The sequence below is a fragment of the Anolis sagrei genome, chromosome 12 (genome assembly GCF_037176765.1).
Source record: "Anolis sagrei isolate rAnoSag1 chromosome 12, rAnoSag1.mat, whole genome shotgun sequence".
NCBI lineage: Eukaryota > Metazoa > Chordata > Lepidosauria > Squamata > Dactyloidae > Anolis > Anolis sagrei.
In genome coordinates, this window is record NC_090032.1 from 17,571,628 (window position 1) to 17,588,981 (window position 17,354).

At 41.6% G+C, this 17,354-nt stretch overlaps 1 protein-coding gene across 3 annotated transcripts in view; it reads right to left on the reverse strand.

Moving 5' to 3' along the window:
• The window catches only part of SPTBN2 (spectrin beta, non-erythrocytic 2), a 136,490-nt gene that overhangs the window by 101,177 nt on the left and 17,959 nt on the right, over positions 1-17,354 (reverse strand). For all 3 annotated transcript variants that reach the window (XM_060758372.2, XM_060758373.2, XM_060758374.2), the window contains exons 2-3: positions 11,290-11,400; positions 1,465-1,650 (exon numbers count right to left, since the gene is read on the reverse strand). In XM_060758372.2, the coding sequence (XP_060614355.2) occupies positions 1,465-1,621 (157 nt within the window). In that variant the 5' untranslated portion in view covers positions 1,622-1,650; positions 11,290-11,400. The remainder of the gene's footprint in view (positions 1-1,464; positions 1,651-11,289; positions 11,401-17,354) is intronic.

The window sequence follows — 17,354 nt, forward strand, 5'->3', positions numbered from 1 at the left end:
ACTGTTTTTATGGGGGATGTGAGAGAAGCCTCCTCGCAGGATTGCAAGACATCCGGGCGTGCCCTGGGCAACCTCTTTGTAGACGGCTGATTCTCTCGCCTCAGAAGCAACCAGAAGCAACTTGCAACATGCAAGCAAGCAAGCAAAATGGGGATCACAACCAGACACAGTGAAGACATCTGCCCTTGCGCTATGCTACTCTGCTGCTGAGTACACATGCACAGAGTGGAACACATCTCACCATGCTAAAACAGTAGATGTGGCTCTTAATGAGACATGCCGCATTATCACAGGGTGTCTGTGCCTCACACCAATGGAGAAATTACACTGCTTAGCCGGTATTGCACCACCTGACATCCGCCGGGAAGTAGCAGCCAATAGTGAAAGGACCAAGGCAGAGAGATCTCCAGCTCATCCCCTGTTTGGGTATCAGCCAGCACGCCAACGACTTAAATCAAGACATAGTATCTACAGAGATACTCGCTGGAACACCTCAGCAAGCGAGAGTCCAAAAGTGGCAGGCCCAAACCCAGCACCTCAATCCATGGGTGATACCAGATGAGAGACTCCCCCCTGGGCACACAGAAGACTGGGAGACTTGGAAGGTGCTGAACAGACTGCGCTCGGGCACCACAAGATGCAGCGCCAATCTTAAGAAATGGGGCCACAAAGTGGAATCCACGACATGCGAGTGCGGAGAAGAGCAAACCACTGACCACCTGCTGCAATGCAACCTGAGCCCTGCCACATACACAATGGAGGACCTTCTTGCGGCAACACCAGAGGCACTCCAAGTGGCCAGATACTGGTCAAAGGACATTTAACCAACTACCAAGTTTGCAAAATCTGTGTTTTTTGTTGTTGTTGTTTTATCTGTGTGTTTGTTTTGTATGGTTGCTGATGACACGATAAATAAATAAATAACTGTTTTTATGATGTTTAAGTATTGTATTTGCTTTGTTAACCGCTCTGAGTCGCCCTGAGGGCCGAGAAGAGCGGTATACAAATATAGTAAGTAAATAAATAAATCAAATAATAGCAAACCTCATTGAAAGGAAGGACATCCGACACCCAAAAAAGCATAGTGTCACAATGAAAGACTTAGAAAATGCACATATTAGGTCAGATGTGGATAAATGAATCTACAGTTATGGGACCTGTGGATACAGAGGGTCATACTGTACAATAAGAGCCTCATATCTGTTGAGGTTCCATTCCTTTTTATATGAAATTACAGATACAAGCAGCTTTCCCAACTGGAAGATGCTGAGGATTGAACTCAAGACCTTCTAGAGGCAAAGTATCTACTATTGAATGTTGTCACTCTAAATGCCTTCTACAATAGCAGGTTGCATTTATATAGATCTGGAGTTTCCAGTGGTGAGGGTACATTGGACATCACCAGAAGACACTGTGGATTTTGCATGACACGAATTCCCAATCTTTATGCTGCCTTTCCCTCACCTGCCAATGCCTTGATGCGGGAGCGCTCGAAAAGCCGGGCCGAACTGTTCTCATTGTCCCAGTCTTCGTCAGCCACTTCCCAGCGGTTGTTGATGTCGTTGTATTGCTGCTGGATCTCCAGGCTGTCGTAGTCCGTGGGGGAGAGGGTGCTACTCATGGCGATCGGGGCACGGGGCCAGCGTCCACCTGCAAAGAGGGATACAAGCCGGCAATGATCCACTATCAACTCTTTCCACTACCTAAAAGAATCCCACAACTTGTGTGACTGTGAAGCAGAACAGACAACTCCGCATCTGTCTGCTTGTCCTCTATGCCCTGCCTCATGTACAGAGGAAGAATTGTTGGAGGCTACAGACAATGCCGTTGCTGTTGCCCGTTTTCGGTCAAAAGATATTTAGCCATCTGTACTCTTCTATTTTTATACTAATTTATGCAATACTTTTGATCCAAAGAAGGAGACTTCACCATCATTTAAGGCAATCTACTACACTGTTTTTACTGTTAGGAATTTCTTTCCAAACATATAAGTGCAATCTGAATGAATGGATTTTATTATCTGAATGTATCTCCCTCTACGTTCCACCTCGTAGTTGAAGAACCACCGGGGAGGCCCTGCTCTTAGTTCCACCGGCCTCGCAAACTCGTGATTAGGGACAGGGCCTTCTCGGTGGTGGCTCCCAGCTTGTGGAATTGGCTCCCCAGCAATATTAGATCGATGTCCTCCCTCCTTTCCTTTAGGAAAAATCTGAAATTGTGGTTTTGAAAGCAGGCTTTTGGCTAAGAGGCACAAACGGCACATTGGACACCGAATTAGACCTTATGATGATTGTTATGATAATGGAAATGGCTACTATGACTGTATAATTATTGTTTACTAGCCATCCTCTGCCACGTGTTGCTGTGGCCTAGTCTGGTGATCTAGAAAATAAAATAATGAGAAAGTGTTGGTTTCTAATATATGTTCATGGGGTTCAGAATGCTCAATGTTTGTAGGTGAACTGTAAATCCCAGTAACTACAACTCCCAAATGTCAAGGTTTATTTCCCCTAAACTCTATCTGTGTTCATATTTGGGCATATTGACTATTCCTGCCAAGTTTGGTCCAGATCCATCTCTGTTTGAATCCACAGTGCTCTCTGGGTGTAGGTAAACTACAACTCCCTCAAATCAAGGTGATTTTCCCCCAAAGACCTCCAGTATTTTTTGCTGGTCACGGGGGCTCTTGGTCCAATTCCATCTTTGGTGGAGTTAAGAGTGCTTAGTGATTGCAGGTAAACTATACATCCCAGTACCTACAACTCCAAAATGTCCAGGCCCATTCCTCCCCAAACCCCACCAGTATTCAAATTTGGGTATATCGGGTATGAATGCCAAGTTTGGACCAGATCCATCATTGTTTGCGTTCGTATTGCGCTCTGGGTGTAGGTGAACTACAACTCCTCTAAATCCCTCCAAAGACCTCCAGTATGTTTGGTTGCTCATGGGGGTTCTGTGTGCCAAGTTAGTACCAGGTCCATCATTGGTGGAACTGAGAGTGCTCTTAGATTGCAGGTGGACTCTACATCCCAGGACCTACAACTCCTATAAATCATGGTGAATTCTCCCCAAAGCTCTCTAGTATGTTCAGTTGCTGATCAATTCCTGTTTGCTGTGTGAAATAGGAAATAATACGAAAAGGTTAAGGGAGAGGCAGTGGGTGGGGTCATGCAAATTCCACACCAATTGAGTCAGTCAGAAACCCTGGGATGTCTGTGGTGGAGGAAACACATACAATCTAGGATGGAATTGTCCCCGTATGAAAGCCTTCACTTGGGTGGTGGACCGTATGATGTTGGTGGAGGATGTTGGTAGGGCTCTTGGACATGTTCATGACGCTAGCTATAACCTGTCATGTCACTGGAGGGAGGACCTTTGGTGTCTCCTGTATAGTGGGAGTTATAGCTGCCTATGGAGCTTGTTTGTGAACTCTTTTAGGGAGAAGAACCCAAGAGTCTTGTGACACCAGAAAGGCATCTAACTTGGTAAGGGAACCAACTTCTCCAGATTGCATGCTTGCGATTTACATGGGAGCCGTTTGCTGGTTTTGCGGCCGCATGGACAGGTTTAGGGAAGCTTTGAGGAGAAGGGGTGCTTTCCAAAAGTTGTACAATCAGCAAGTAGAGAGGAGAGAGGCTGCAGCGATGTGGAAAATGTTTAAATCCTGCACAGGACGGCCACAGCAAGCATGCATTCGGGTGGCGCCACTCACATCCCCAAAGGATCAATATCGCCGCTGGCTCTTTTTCTGACACATATACGCACTAATCTGCATGTTTTGTGGGATGTTTTCAAAGCACAACACTGCCCTTTTGGTATGCATCTGTCACACATCCATATGTTTTTTTTCTACAGCTCTCATTTGAAACGGGTACAAGTTCTCATCTGGAATTCCAACATCCCAAACAGTCCACAAGACTAGCTTGGCTTTCGGATAGTTCAATGCGCACACACTTTGTTCCATGTGCAACATTATTTAAAATGTCATGGATCAAATTACCTTCAGGATATGGGCACAAAGTGTCTTCTTCCCTGGAGACTAGGACGCGGAATAATGGCTTCAAACTACAAGAGAGGAGATTCCATCTGAACATGAGGAAGAACTTCCTGACTGTGAGAGCCGTTCAGCAGTGGAACTCTCTGCCCCAGAGTGTGGTGGAGGCACCTTCTTTAGAAGCTTTTAAACAGAGGCTGGATGGCCATCTGTTGGGGGTTATTTGAATGCAATGTTCCTGCTTCTTGGCAGAATGGGGTTGGACTAGATGGCCCATGAGGTCTCTTCCAACTCTTAGATTCTATGATTCTATGAAACATACATAAATTGTGTGTTTCAACTTGGATCACACCTCCACTATCTATCTATCTATCTATCTATCTATCTATCTATCTATCTATATACAGTATCTCTATTTGTCTATGTCTAAATACTTACTTACTTACTTACTCTATCTGTCTGTCTGTCTATCTAAATACAGTATCTATATATCTGTCTATCTAAATACAGTATCCATCTATCTAAATACAGTATCTATCTCTCTATCTATCTAAATACAGTATCTATCTACCTATCCATGTATCTATCTATCTAAATACAGTATCTCTGTCTGTCTATCTAAATACAGTATCTATCTATCTATCTATCTCTATTTATCTATCTATTTAAATACAGTATCTATCTATCTATCTATCTATCTATCTATCTATCTGTCTGTCTGTCTATCTAAATACAGTATCTATCTATTGATCTATCTATCTATCTATCTAAATACAGTATCTATCTATCTATCTATCTATCTGTCTATGTAAATACAGTATCTGTCTGTCTGTCTAAATACAGTATCTATCTATCCATCTATCTATCTAAATACAATATCTATCTATCCATCTAAATAAAGTATCTATCTATCTATCTATCTATCTATCTAAATACAGTATCTCTATCTATCTGTCTGCCTGTCTATCTATCTATACTGTATCTATATATCTGTCTATCTAAATACAGTATCCATCTATCTAAATACAGTATCTATCTCTCTATCTATCTAAATACAGTATCTATCTACCTATCCATGTATCTATCTATCTAAATACAGTATCTCTGTCTGTCTATCTAAATACAGTATCTATCTATCTATCTATCTATCTGTCTATCTATCTAAATACAGTATCTATCTATCTATCTCTATTTATCTATCTATTTAAATACAGTATCTATCTATCTATCTATCTATCTGTCTGTCTGTCTGTCTATCTAAATACAGTATCTATCTATCTATCTATCTAAATACAGTATCTGTCTATCTAAATACAGTATCTATCTATTGATCTATCTATCTATCTATCTAAATACAGTATCTATCTATCTATCTATCTATCTATCTATCTATGTAAATACAGTATCTGTCTGTCTGTCTAAATACAGTATCTATCTATCTATTTAAATACAGTATCTATCTATCTATCTATCTATCTATCTAAATACAGTATCTCTATCTATCTGTCTGTCTGTCTATCTATACTGTATCTATATATCTGTCTATCTAAATACAGTATCTATCTATCCATCTAAATAAAGTATCTATCTATCTATCTATCTATCTAAATACAGTATCTCTATCTATCTGTCTGTCTGTCTATCTATACTGTATCTATATATCTGTCTATCTAAATACAGTATCTATCTATCCATCTAAATAAAGTATCTATCTATCTATCTATTTAAAAACAATATCTATATATCTATCTAAATACAGTATCTATCTATTGATCTATCTATCTGTCTGTCTGTCTATCTATCTATCTAAATACAATATCTATCTATCTATCTATCTATCTATCTATCTATCTATCTACATACAGTATCTGACTGTTTGTCTACCGGTCAGTCTGTCTGTCTGTCTATCTATCTTATCTATTTATCTTATCTATCTATCTATCGTTCCATCCACCCACCTACAGTATCTATCTGTTGGTCTAGTGTATGCCGGTTTATCTATCTACATGCACTATCTATCTATCTACTTATCTAAATACAGTATCTATCTATCCTTCTATCTAAATAGAGTATCTGACTGTTTGTTTATCTATCTATCTATCTACAGTATCCGTCCATCTATCTATATGTCTGTCTGTCTGTCTATCATCCAGCCAGCCATCTATCTACAGTATCTATCTGTCTGTCTACAGTATACCTATCTATCTACATGGATACTGTATGTAGATAGATAGGTATACTGTAGACAGACAGCTAGATCATCTATTTCTCTATCTCTCTATCTATCTACAGTATCCGTCTGTCTGTCTATCCATCCACAATGTTTATCTGTCTGTCTACAGTACGTCTATATCTTACAGTATCTGCCTGTCTATTTACCTATCTACATACAGTGTCTGTCTATCTATTTGTCTATCTATCTATCTATCTATCTATCTATCTATCCACCTACCTACATACAATGTCTGTCTGTCTGTCTCTCTGTCTGTCTCTCTATCCACCTACCTACATACAATGTCTGTCTGTCTGTCTCTCTCTCTGTCTGTCTATCTGTCTATCCACCTACCTACATACAATGTCTGTCTGTCTGTCTATCTATCCACCTACCTACCTACCTACAGTGTCTATCTGTCTGTCTACCTATCTATCCACCTACCTACCTACCTACATACATACATACATACAGTGTCTGTCTGTCTGTCTATCTTTCTATGTATCCAGAATCTCCTTCCCTGTCAAATGCTAGTATTATGAAAGATAGAACTAAGCGTTTCCTTATTTACTTCTTCTATCCAACTCAATGGTGTCCTCTCGACCCTCCCTTATTGCCTCCCCCCCCCCCCCCCAAATATCCCTGAATTGTATAACTCTCTAAGCACTAGAAAGCTACTTGCCCAAAGCCTGTTGAAAACAAGAGGCGGGAGGCCACTTCTTGATGGCTTCCCCCAACTCCAGGGCTGCATTCTCTCAAAGGGAGATTAGCCAATCCCGCAAAGTAAGATTGCAGCGGTAATCTCTCCTGCCTTGCAATGGGCCTGTCAATTGCAATTCGGCCAGAGATGCATTCACGTAAGTGCTTTTTTTCCCCCTGCAAGGAAATGCCTCTGTGGCTTCTCCATCCTTTGTGTAAACCAAGGAAAAAACAGGTTTGGAAGCAAAGGATTCTAAATAACACCGTTGAGCTGCAATGCCCTATTTTTTCAGTGATGATAGCATAACAGCATCCATTTTCTAAAAGTCTGAGTACTAAGATACTAGGCTTTGTGTGTGTTTCTAGAATATTGAACGCTGCCTTGAATCCCAGGCGAGGAAAACAGTGGATAAGAATTAAATCAGTGATCTATACACATAATAAAAGTGAAAATATATGTGTGTGTGACTGGGGTGGCCCCTTACACAGACAGGCTCCCACTTCCACAAATAATAATAATAATAATAATAATAATAATAATAATAATAATGTGTGATCCAATACAACAGCCAGCTGTGGACTCATCTTGTCGTGTTTCTAATAATAATAATAATAATAATAATAATAATAATAATAATAATAATAATGTGTGTGTGATCCAACACAACAGCCAGCATAGTGATCTTGTTTGCTGTGGACTCATCTTGTTGTGCTAATAATAATAATAATAATAATAATAATAATAATAATAATAAGTGTAATCCAATACAACAGCCAGCTGTGGACTCATCTTGTTGTGTTTCTAATAATAATAATGATAATAATATTATTATTAATAATAATAATAATAATAATAATAATGTGTGTGTGATCCAATACAACAGCCAGCATAGGGATCTTGTTTGCTGTGGACCCATCTTGTTGTGTTTCTAATAATAATAATAATAATAATAATAATAACAATAATAATAATAATACCAAGGGCCCTCCCTCCAATGACAGTGCAGGTTGTAGTGAGTGCTGTGAACATGTCCAAGAGCCCTGCCAATGTCCTCCACAAACACAACGCTGCCCACCACCCAAACGAAGGCTTTCAAATGGAGACGATTTCATTTTAGACTTTTTCCTCCACCACAGACATCCCAGTGTTCCTGACTCTCTCCATTGGTGTGGAATTTGCATAACCCCGCCCACTGCCTCTCCCATCACCCTTTCCTACTCTTTTCTATGGCACAGAGCAAACAGAGGAATTGATCAGCAACGGAACATATTAGAGGGATTTGGGGAGAAATCACCATGATTTATGCGAGGATTGAATGAAAAGTAATGCCTCCACCTTCATAACTCCTCAACAGATGGCAGTACTGGTATGCGGCAGGTACTGGCTTGTTCAGTAGACTCTCCTCTACAGTTCCATTTTGGCTGGAAGCCTTAGCATTGAACAGTTGTGTTGTTAAAGTGTGAAGTATGGAACCCTGCACAGACAGTCAGTCAATGCGACTTAAGCAACGTATGCGGCAGGTACTGGCTTGTTCAGTAGACTCTCCTCTACAGTTCCATTTTGGCGGGAAGCCTTAGCATTGAATGGTTGTGTTGTTAAAGTGTGAAGTATGGAACCTTGTGCAGATGGTCAGTCAATGCGACTTAAGCAACGTATGTAGCATGTACTTGCTTGTTCAGTAGACTTTCCTCTACAGTTCCATTTTGGTGGGAAGCCTCAGCATTGAACGGTTGTGTTGTTAAAGTGCGAAGTATGGAACCCTGTGCAAAATGGAACTGTAGACTCTCCTCTACAGTTCCATTTTGAACATACTAGAGAGGTCTGGAGAGAATTCATTATGATTTATAGGAGTTGTAGGTCCTGGGATGTATAGTTCACCTGCAATCTAAGAGCACTCTCAATTCCACCAACGATGGACGTGGAACTAACGTGGCACATAGAACCCACATGATATGCCCGATACGCCCAATACTGGTGGACATTTTGGATTTGTAAGTACTGGGAGTTATAGTTCACTGGCAATCAATGAGCACACTGAACTCCACCAAAGATGGAATTGGGCCAAACTTGACACACAGGGCCCCCATGACCGGAAAAAAAAAACTAGAGGTCTTTGGGGGGATTTGGGGGAATTCACCTAGATTTGAAGGAGTTGTAGTTCACCTAGCACTGTGAACCTACAGAACCCACATGATATGCCCGATATGCCCAATACTGGTGGACATTTTGGATTTGTAAGTACTGGGAGTTATAGTTCACTGGCAATCAATGAGCACGCTGAACTCCACCAAAGATGGAATTGGGCCAAACTTGACACACAGGGCCCCCATGACCGGAAAAAAAAACCTAGAGGTCTTTAGGGGAATTCACCTTGATTTGAAGGAGTTGTAGTTCACCTAGCACTGTGAACCTACTGATGGATCTGGACCACATTTGACACACATACCTGGTATGCCTACCGGCTGTTAGGAATTGTCAGAGTCCAAAACACCTGGAGGGCCGAAATTTGCCCCTGTCTGATATAGAGATATCACTGTATTCCAAATACAACACGCTAAATAGAAATATATTATTTCAATTGAGACTCCCCATTTGCTTATTGGAGAGGGCGACTATAACAGGATCACTTAACAACGTTGAATCCCTGCGAAGCGAACGAAGCTGCATCTCTTCCACCCACAGCATTGTTACAGCCGTGGGACCTGCTATCTCCGGATGCAGCAAACGTTGACAGCTTTGGAAAGGGATTATACAATTTCACGGAGGAATAAAGCCATCAGTGGTGACTACTCGTGACAGCGATGCCTTCCCTCCAGTATCAGAGGCAGCATCGCTGTTACTAGGGAACCAGCCCGGAAGGTGGTTTTGCGATGCGCTTCCCATTAGGCCATCTGGTCGGTCACTATGGGAACAGAAGGCTAGAATTGCTCAAATAAAGATACCTAGGTTGCTGTGAGTTTTCCGGGCAGAAGCATTCTCTCCTGACGTTTCCCCCACATCTATGCCTGGCATCCTCAGACGTTGGGAGGTCTGTTGGGAACTAGGCAAGTGGGGTTTATATATCTGTGGAATGATGTCCAGGGTGGGAGAAAGAACTCTTGAGGCATTGAATGGCCTTGCAGCTTCAAAGGCTGGCTGCTTCCTGCTGTGGGAAATCATTTGTTGGGAGCTGTTAGCTGGCCCTCATTGATTCTTGTCTTCTATTGTGTTTTCCTGCCTGGCAGAAGGGAGAGGGATTGCATGGCCCCTGGGGTTCCTTCCTACTCTAGGATTCTATAATAATAATAATAATAATAATAATAATAGATGAATCTCTTCTGGATGGCCATCTGTCAGGAGGGCTTCTATTGTGTCTTCAAGCCTGGCAGAAGGGAGAGGGACTGCATGGCCCCTGGGGTTCCTTCCAACTCTAGGATTCTATAATAATAATAATAATAATAATAATAATAATAATAGATGAAGAGTCTCTTCTGGATGGCCATCTGTCAGGAGGGCTTCTATTGTGTCTTCCTGCCTGGCAGAAGGGAGAGGGACTGCATGGCCCCTAGGGTTCCTCCCAACTCTAGGATTCTATAATAATAATAATAATAATAATAATAATAATAATAATAGATGAATCTCTTCTGGATGGCCATCTGTCAGGAGGGCTTCTATTGTGTCTTCAAGCCTGGCAGAAGGGAGAGGGACTGCATGGTCCCTGGGGCCCCTTCCTACTCTAGGATTCAATAATAATAATAATAATAATAATAGATGGTGATGATGAAGAATCTCTTCTGGATTGCCATCTGTCAGGAGGGCTTCTATTGTGCCTTCAAGCCTGGCAGAAGGGAGAGGGACTACATGGGACTGCATGGCCCCTGGATTCTCTTCCTACACTAGGATTGTATAATAATAATAATAATAATAATAATAATAATCATAATCATAATCATAATAATCATAATGGATGATGATGAATCAGTTCTGGATGGCCATCTGTCAGGAGTGCTTCTATTGTGTCCTCAAACATGGCAGAAGGGAGAGGGACTGCGTGGCCCCTGGGGTCCCTTCCTACTCTAGGATTCTATAATAATAATAATAATAATAATAATAATAATAATAATAGATGATAATGATGATGATGAATCTCTTCTGGATGGCCATCTGTCATGAGGGCTTCTATTGTGTCCTCCTGCCTGGCAGAAGGGGGTTGGACTGGATGGCCCTTAGGGGTCTCTATATTCAACACACTCGTTCTACCACTGACCTATAGCTCTTTCCAACCATATGATGTTGGGCAATCCGCTCCCATCCTTGGCCTATCCCATGTATCCTAACCAACGTTCTGGACCAGAGATCCAGAACCTTTTGCATGTATCCAAATCCAAGGCGTTCCTGACTCACATAAAAAAAAGTCCGCCTGGTTTTGCAGCGATGTAGAGTCACGCTGAGGTCAGGATGTCCAGTTCCCCCTCGCAGGGCATCTGCAGGAGAGCTTGTTCTTCATGCACGGATCTGGAAGACACAAAGACACACCAAGAAATGGTTACGTACACAAATATTAATACTAACATCATTCCCGAAAGCTTGAAAGTATGGAACTCACTTCAGCAGGATAACAAAAACAGGGAGGAAGCAAACAAAGGTCTTTCCTATCACTTCCCTGCCTATAAGCCTTTTTTTTCCTAGTGATCCACTGTGATGTCACGGAACATACGTAAACATTCTAAGGGTTCATAAGGGTCACCAGCCAATCAGGACATCCGTAGGGAAACCAAATACCACCAGCATTGAAGTGATGGTCCTCCACATCAACTCCGCTGGACAGAATGCCACCTCTCCACCAAAGTCAACATTGACACTGAAATACAACACCGCCTGAGCTCTGCAAGTGCAGCATTTTTCCGAATGAAGTATTTGAAGACCAGGACATCCGTAGGGAAACCAAATACCACCAGCATTGAAGCGATGGTCATCAGCTATCAACTCTGCTGGACAGAATGCCACCTCTCCACCAAAGTCAACATTGACACTGAAATACAACACCGCCTGAGCTCTGCAAGTGCAGCATTTTTCTAAATGAAGTGTTTGAGGACCAGGACATCCATAGGGAAACCAAATACCACCAGCATTGAAGCGATGGTCATCAGCTATCAACTCTGCTGGACAGAATGCCACCTCTCCACAAAAGTCAACATTGACACTGAAATACAACACTGCCTGAGCTCTGCAAGTGGAGCATTTTTCCGAATGAAGTGTTTGAGGATCATGACATCCGTAGGGAAACCAAATACCACCAGCATTGAAGCGATGGTCATCAGCTATCAACTCTGCTGGGGAGAATGCCACCTCTCCACAAAAGTCAAAATTGAAACTGAAATACAACACCGCCTGAGCTCTGCAAGTGCAGCATTTTTCTGAATGAAGTGTTTGAGGACCAGGACATCCGTAGGGAAACCAAATACCACCAGCATTGAAGTGATGGTCCTCCGCCATCAACTCCACTGGACAGAATGCCACCTCTCCACAAAAGTCAACATTGACACTCAAATACAACACCTCCTGAGCTCTGCGAGTGCAGCAGGTCTCCTAATGAACAACAGAGTTTTTGAGGACCAGGACATCCGTAGGGAAACCAAGGGGCTTGCTTATAAAGCTATTGTTCTCCCAACCCAGCTATATGCCTGCGAAACGTGGACTGTCTACAGATGTCACACTCAACTCCTGGAACAATTCCATCAGCGTTGCCTCCGGAAAATCCTGCAAATCTCTTGGGAAGACGAGTGGACAAATGTCAACGTGCTGAAAAAAGCAAAGACCAACAGCACTGAAGGGATGGTCCTCCGCCATCAACTCCTTTGGACAGAATGCCACCTCTCCACAAAAGTCAACATTGACACTGAAATACAACACCGCCTGAGCTCTGAGAGTGCAGCAGTTCTCCGAATGAAGCACATAGTGTTTGGGGACCGGGACATCCGTAGGGAAACCAAGAGGCTTGTTTATAAAGCTATTGTCCTCCCAACCCTGCTATATGCCTGCGAAACATGGACTGTCTACAGATGTCACACTCAACTCCTGGAACGATTCCATCAGCGTTGCCTCTGGAAAATCCTAAAAAGCTCTTGGGGAGACAAGCAGACAAATGTCAGCGTGCTGGATGAAGCAAATACCACCAGCACTGAAGCGACGGTCCTCCGCCATCAACTCTGCTGGACAGAATGCCACCTCTCCACCAAAGTCAACAAGTTACTGGATTGATCTTAAAGGAGCTGGGGGTGGGCATGGCTGTCAGGGATGGAAGGAAAAAGGAAGAGAGGCCAACCAAGGGCAAGAGGGATGGATGGCATCCTTGAAGTGACTGGCTTGGCCTTGGAGGAGCTGTGGGTGGCCACGGCTGTCAGGGATGGAAGGAAAAAGGAAGAAGGTCCAACCAAGGGCAAGATGAATTGATGTTGTAGTTGAAGTGACTGGATTGACCTTGAAGGAGCTGGGGGTGGTGACGGCCGACAGGGAGCTCTGGCGTGGACTGGTCCATGAGGTCATGAAGAGTCGGAAACGACTGAACGAATGAACAACAACAACAACATATTGTACTATACCATTATATTGCAATATTATTAGTAATAGTATATGTAATATAAATATATGTCTTTTGCTCCATTTATTAATATCTGTGTGCAATCAAGGACATTTCTCATCATAGAATCATAGACTCAAAGAGTTGGAAGAGACCTCATGGGCCATCCAGTCCAACCCCCTGCCAAGAAGCAGGAATATTGCATTCAAATCACCCCTGACAGATGGCCATCTGAATTCAAAAATAAATAAATATGACACTTGTGATAATGGGCTGTTCTGTTAAGTGAAATGCATAGCTTCTCCTCCAAGTAAACAAAGGTTTAATGGGTTGAAATCATATATATGTTCCTCAAAGGTCCACAGCTACCTGAAACCGGAGAAACGACTGAATGTTCTTCAAGGAGTGTCATAGATTATTGGTTCTGAAATTACTTCTGTACTTCCTGTATTACCTTTGGACGTAGTTCACCTGGCCCTGGAGACTTGAATTCGTTTAGTGTAGCCAGGTATTCCTTGACTACTACTTTACTTTACTTTAAAGTGCTGGTCTCGGCCTATAAAGCCCTATATGATTTGTCCAAATGTATCTCCCTCTACATTCCACCTCGTAGTTGAAGGTCCACCCTGGTCTCAGTCCCACCAGCCTTGCAAACGCGTCTGGTGGGGATGAGGGACGGGGCCTTCTCGGTGGTGGCTCCCCGCTTGTGGAATTCGCTCCCCACTGAGATTAGATCAGCATCCTCCCTCCTTTCCTTCAGGAAAACAACTAAAATCGTGGTTTGGTAACCAGGCTTTTGGCTAAGAGGCACAAACACCAAATATATTTAGCGGGGACAAGGGATAGGGCCTTCTCAGTGGTGGCCCCTCGGCTATGGAACCCTTCCTAGGAACATTCCAGAAAAGAGTCAATACTTGGCTGTTTGAGCAAGTGTTTGAAAATGCAATGTAAAAGACATACGAATATGGAACGACTGGGCGATGAATTGGACCCTGAATTGGACCATATGATGATTGTTATGATAATGGAAACGGCTAGGATTGTATAATTAATGTGATTGTTTTAATCTTTTTATAGTTTTATATTGTTGTTATATTGTGATATTTGCGGCATCGAATTGTTGCCAGTGTAAGCCGCTCTGAGTCCACCCTCGGGGGGTTGAGAAAGGCGGGGGAGAAATGTTGTAAATAAAAAAGTAAATAAATAAAATTGTCGCTTCCGAACAGTCTTCAAAGGAAACCCCATATAGAGGGTGTTGCAGTAGTCTATTTGGGATGTAAATAGGTAAAAAATTACCTATTTGGGGTTGCATTACCCCATCCGCCCGGTCCACTCCAATTGACCTCGCTTTTAGTCCTAAGAAGAACTGGGCCTAAGAATCCACGACAACATTGTGTGCCTTTTCCTCCAAAACTCACTAATTTCGGGAGATAAGCTTTCGTTTTGTAGCTGAAGTTTTGAAACAAACGCAACTGCTGAGAACTTTGAACCCAATGCTATTGAACTGCGGCAATAAGGCCAGGGCTGCCTCTTTCTTGGGATGGGAAGGAACAAGGACAAAAGATATCTTCCCAATGCAATCCTATCCTTGTCTATGCAGAAGTGAGTTTTGATCAATGTATTGGGCTCCTGCAAAAGTTATTATTATTATTATTATTATTATTATTATTATTATTATTAAATAACCTGCAATGACTAAAATGTCAGCAACTAAAACTCCCAAATGTCAAGGTCTATTTCCCCCAAACTTCACCAGTGATCACATTTGGGCATATTGAGGATTCGTGCCAAGTTTGGTCCAGATCCATCATTGTTTGAGTCCACAGTGCTCTCTGGATGTAGGTGAACTACAACTCCCAAACTCAAGGTCAATGCACACCCAACCCTTCCAGTATTTTCTGTTGGTCATGGGAGTTCTGTGTGGAAGGTTTGGCCCAATTCTATCATCAGTGGGGTTTGGAATGCTCTTTGAATGTAGGTGAACTATCAATCCCAGCAGCTACAACTCCCAAATGTCAAGGTCTATTTCCCCCAAACTCCACCAGTGTTCACATTTGGTGCATATTGAGTATTCATACAAAGTTCAGTCCAGATCCATCACTGTTTGAGTCCACAGTGCTCTCTGGATGTAGGTGAACTACAACTCCCAAACTCAAGGTCAATGCCCACCAAACCCTTCCAGTATTTTTGTTGTTCATGGGAGTTCTGTGTGGAAGGTTTGGCCCAATTCTATCATCAGTGGTGTTTGGAATGCTCTTTGAATGTAGGTGAACTATCAATCCCAGCAGCTACAACTCCCTAATGTCAAGGTCTATTTCCCCCAAACTCCACCAGTTTTCACATTTGGGCATATTGATTGTCCGTGCCAAGTTCATTGCAGATCCATCATTGTTTGAGTCCACTGTGCTCTCTGGATGTAGGTGAACTACAACTCCCAAACTCAAGGTCAATGCACACCAAACCCTTCCAGTATTTTCTGTTGGCCATGAGAGTTTGGTGTGCCAAGTATCGTTCAATTTCATTGTTGGTGGAGTTCAGAATGGAGTTCAGAATGCTCTTTGATGGTAGGCGAACTATAAACCCAAGGAACTACAACTCCCAAATGACAAAATCAATACCTTAAGCCGACCCTAACAGTATTTAAATTTGGGTGTTTTGCATATTTGTGCCAAATTTGGTCCAGTGAATGAAAATCCATCCTGCATATCAGATATTTACATGACGATTCATAACAGTAGCAAAATTACAGTCCTGCCAGCACAAGGCTTCAGTGTGAGAGAAGCTCCAGGTTGCAATGACTCAGCAAAAGCTATAGTTCTATATAAGCAGGTGTGCCTGTAGCTTAGTAGTATTAGTTGGCTTCAGTCTGAGGTAGCCCTCAGTGTGAGAGAAAACCTCAGTGGAAGAAAAGCCTCAGTCTGAGGTAGCCCTCAGTGTGAGAGAAAACCTCAATGGAAGAAAGGCCTCAGTCTGAGGTAGCCCTCAGTGTGAGAGAAAGCCTCAGTGGAAGAAAGGCCTCAGTGTGAGGTAGACCTCAGTGTTAGTAGGCCTCAGTGTGAGAGAAGTTCCAGGTTGAAGGCCATTGTGGGTGGAGCTCCAGTGTCAAGGTTGCTGTGTGTAAAACGCTACTCTGTGAAGCTCCTGTGTAAGTTTGGTGTGAGAGGAACCTCTGTGAGAGCAAAGCTGGAAACTGTTTATCTGCATGAGTTATAAAGTAGCAATGAAAATAATGTTATGGTTGTGGGTCAACACAACATGAGGAACTGTATTAAGGGGTCGCGGCATCAGGAGGGTTGAGAAACACTGCAATATATAGAGTCACACTGGATAATCTAGGATTCTTAGAAATAGTATAATATGATAATATGATAATATAATAATATAATAGAAATAATAATAATAATAATAATAATAATATAGAAATATAATATATAATATAATAGAAATAATAATAATAATAATATAGAAATATAATATATAATAGAATAGAAATAATATAATAATAGAATAGAAATAATAATAATAATAATATAGAAATAAAATATATAATATAATAGAAATAATATAATAATAGAATAGAAATAATATAATAATAGAATAGAAATAATAATAATAATATAGAAATATAATATATAATAGAATAGAAATAATAATAATAATAATAATATAGAAATATAATATATAATAGAATAGAAATAATATAATAATAGAATAGAAATAATAATAATAATATAGAAATATAATATATAATATAATAGAAATAGTATATATCTTGTAAGCTGCTCTGAGTCCCCTTCGGGGTGAGAAGGGCAGCATATAAATATAATATAATATAATATAATATAATATACCAACATTTTCTATTCCTTCTGTTGTTCTGGCACATGTA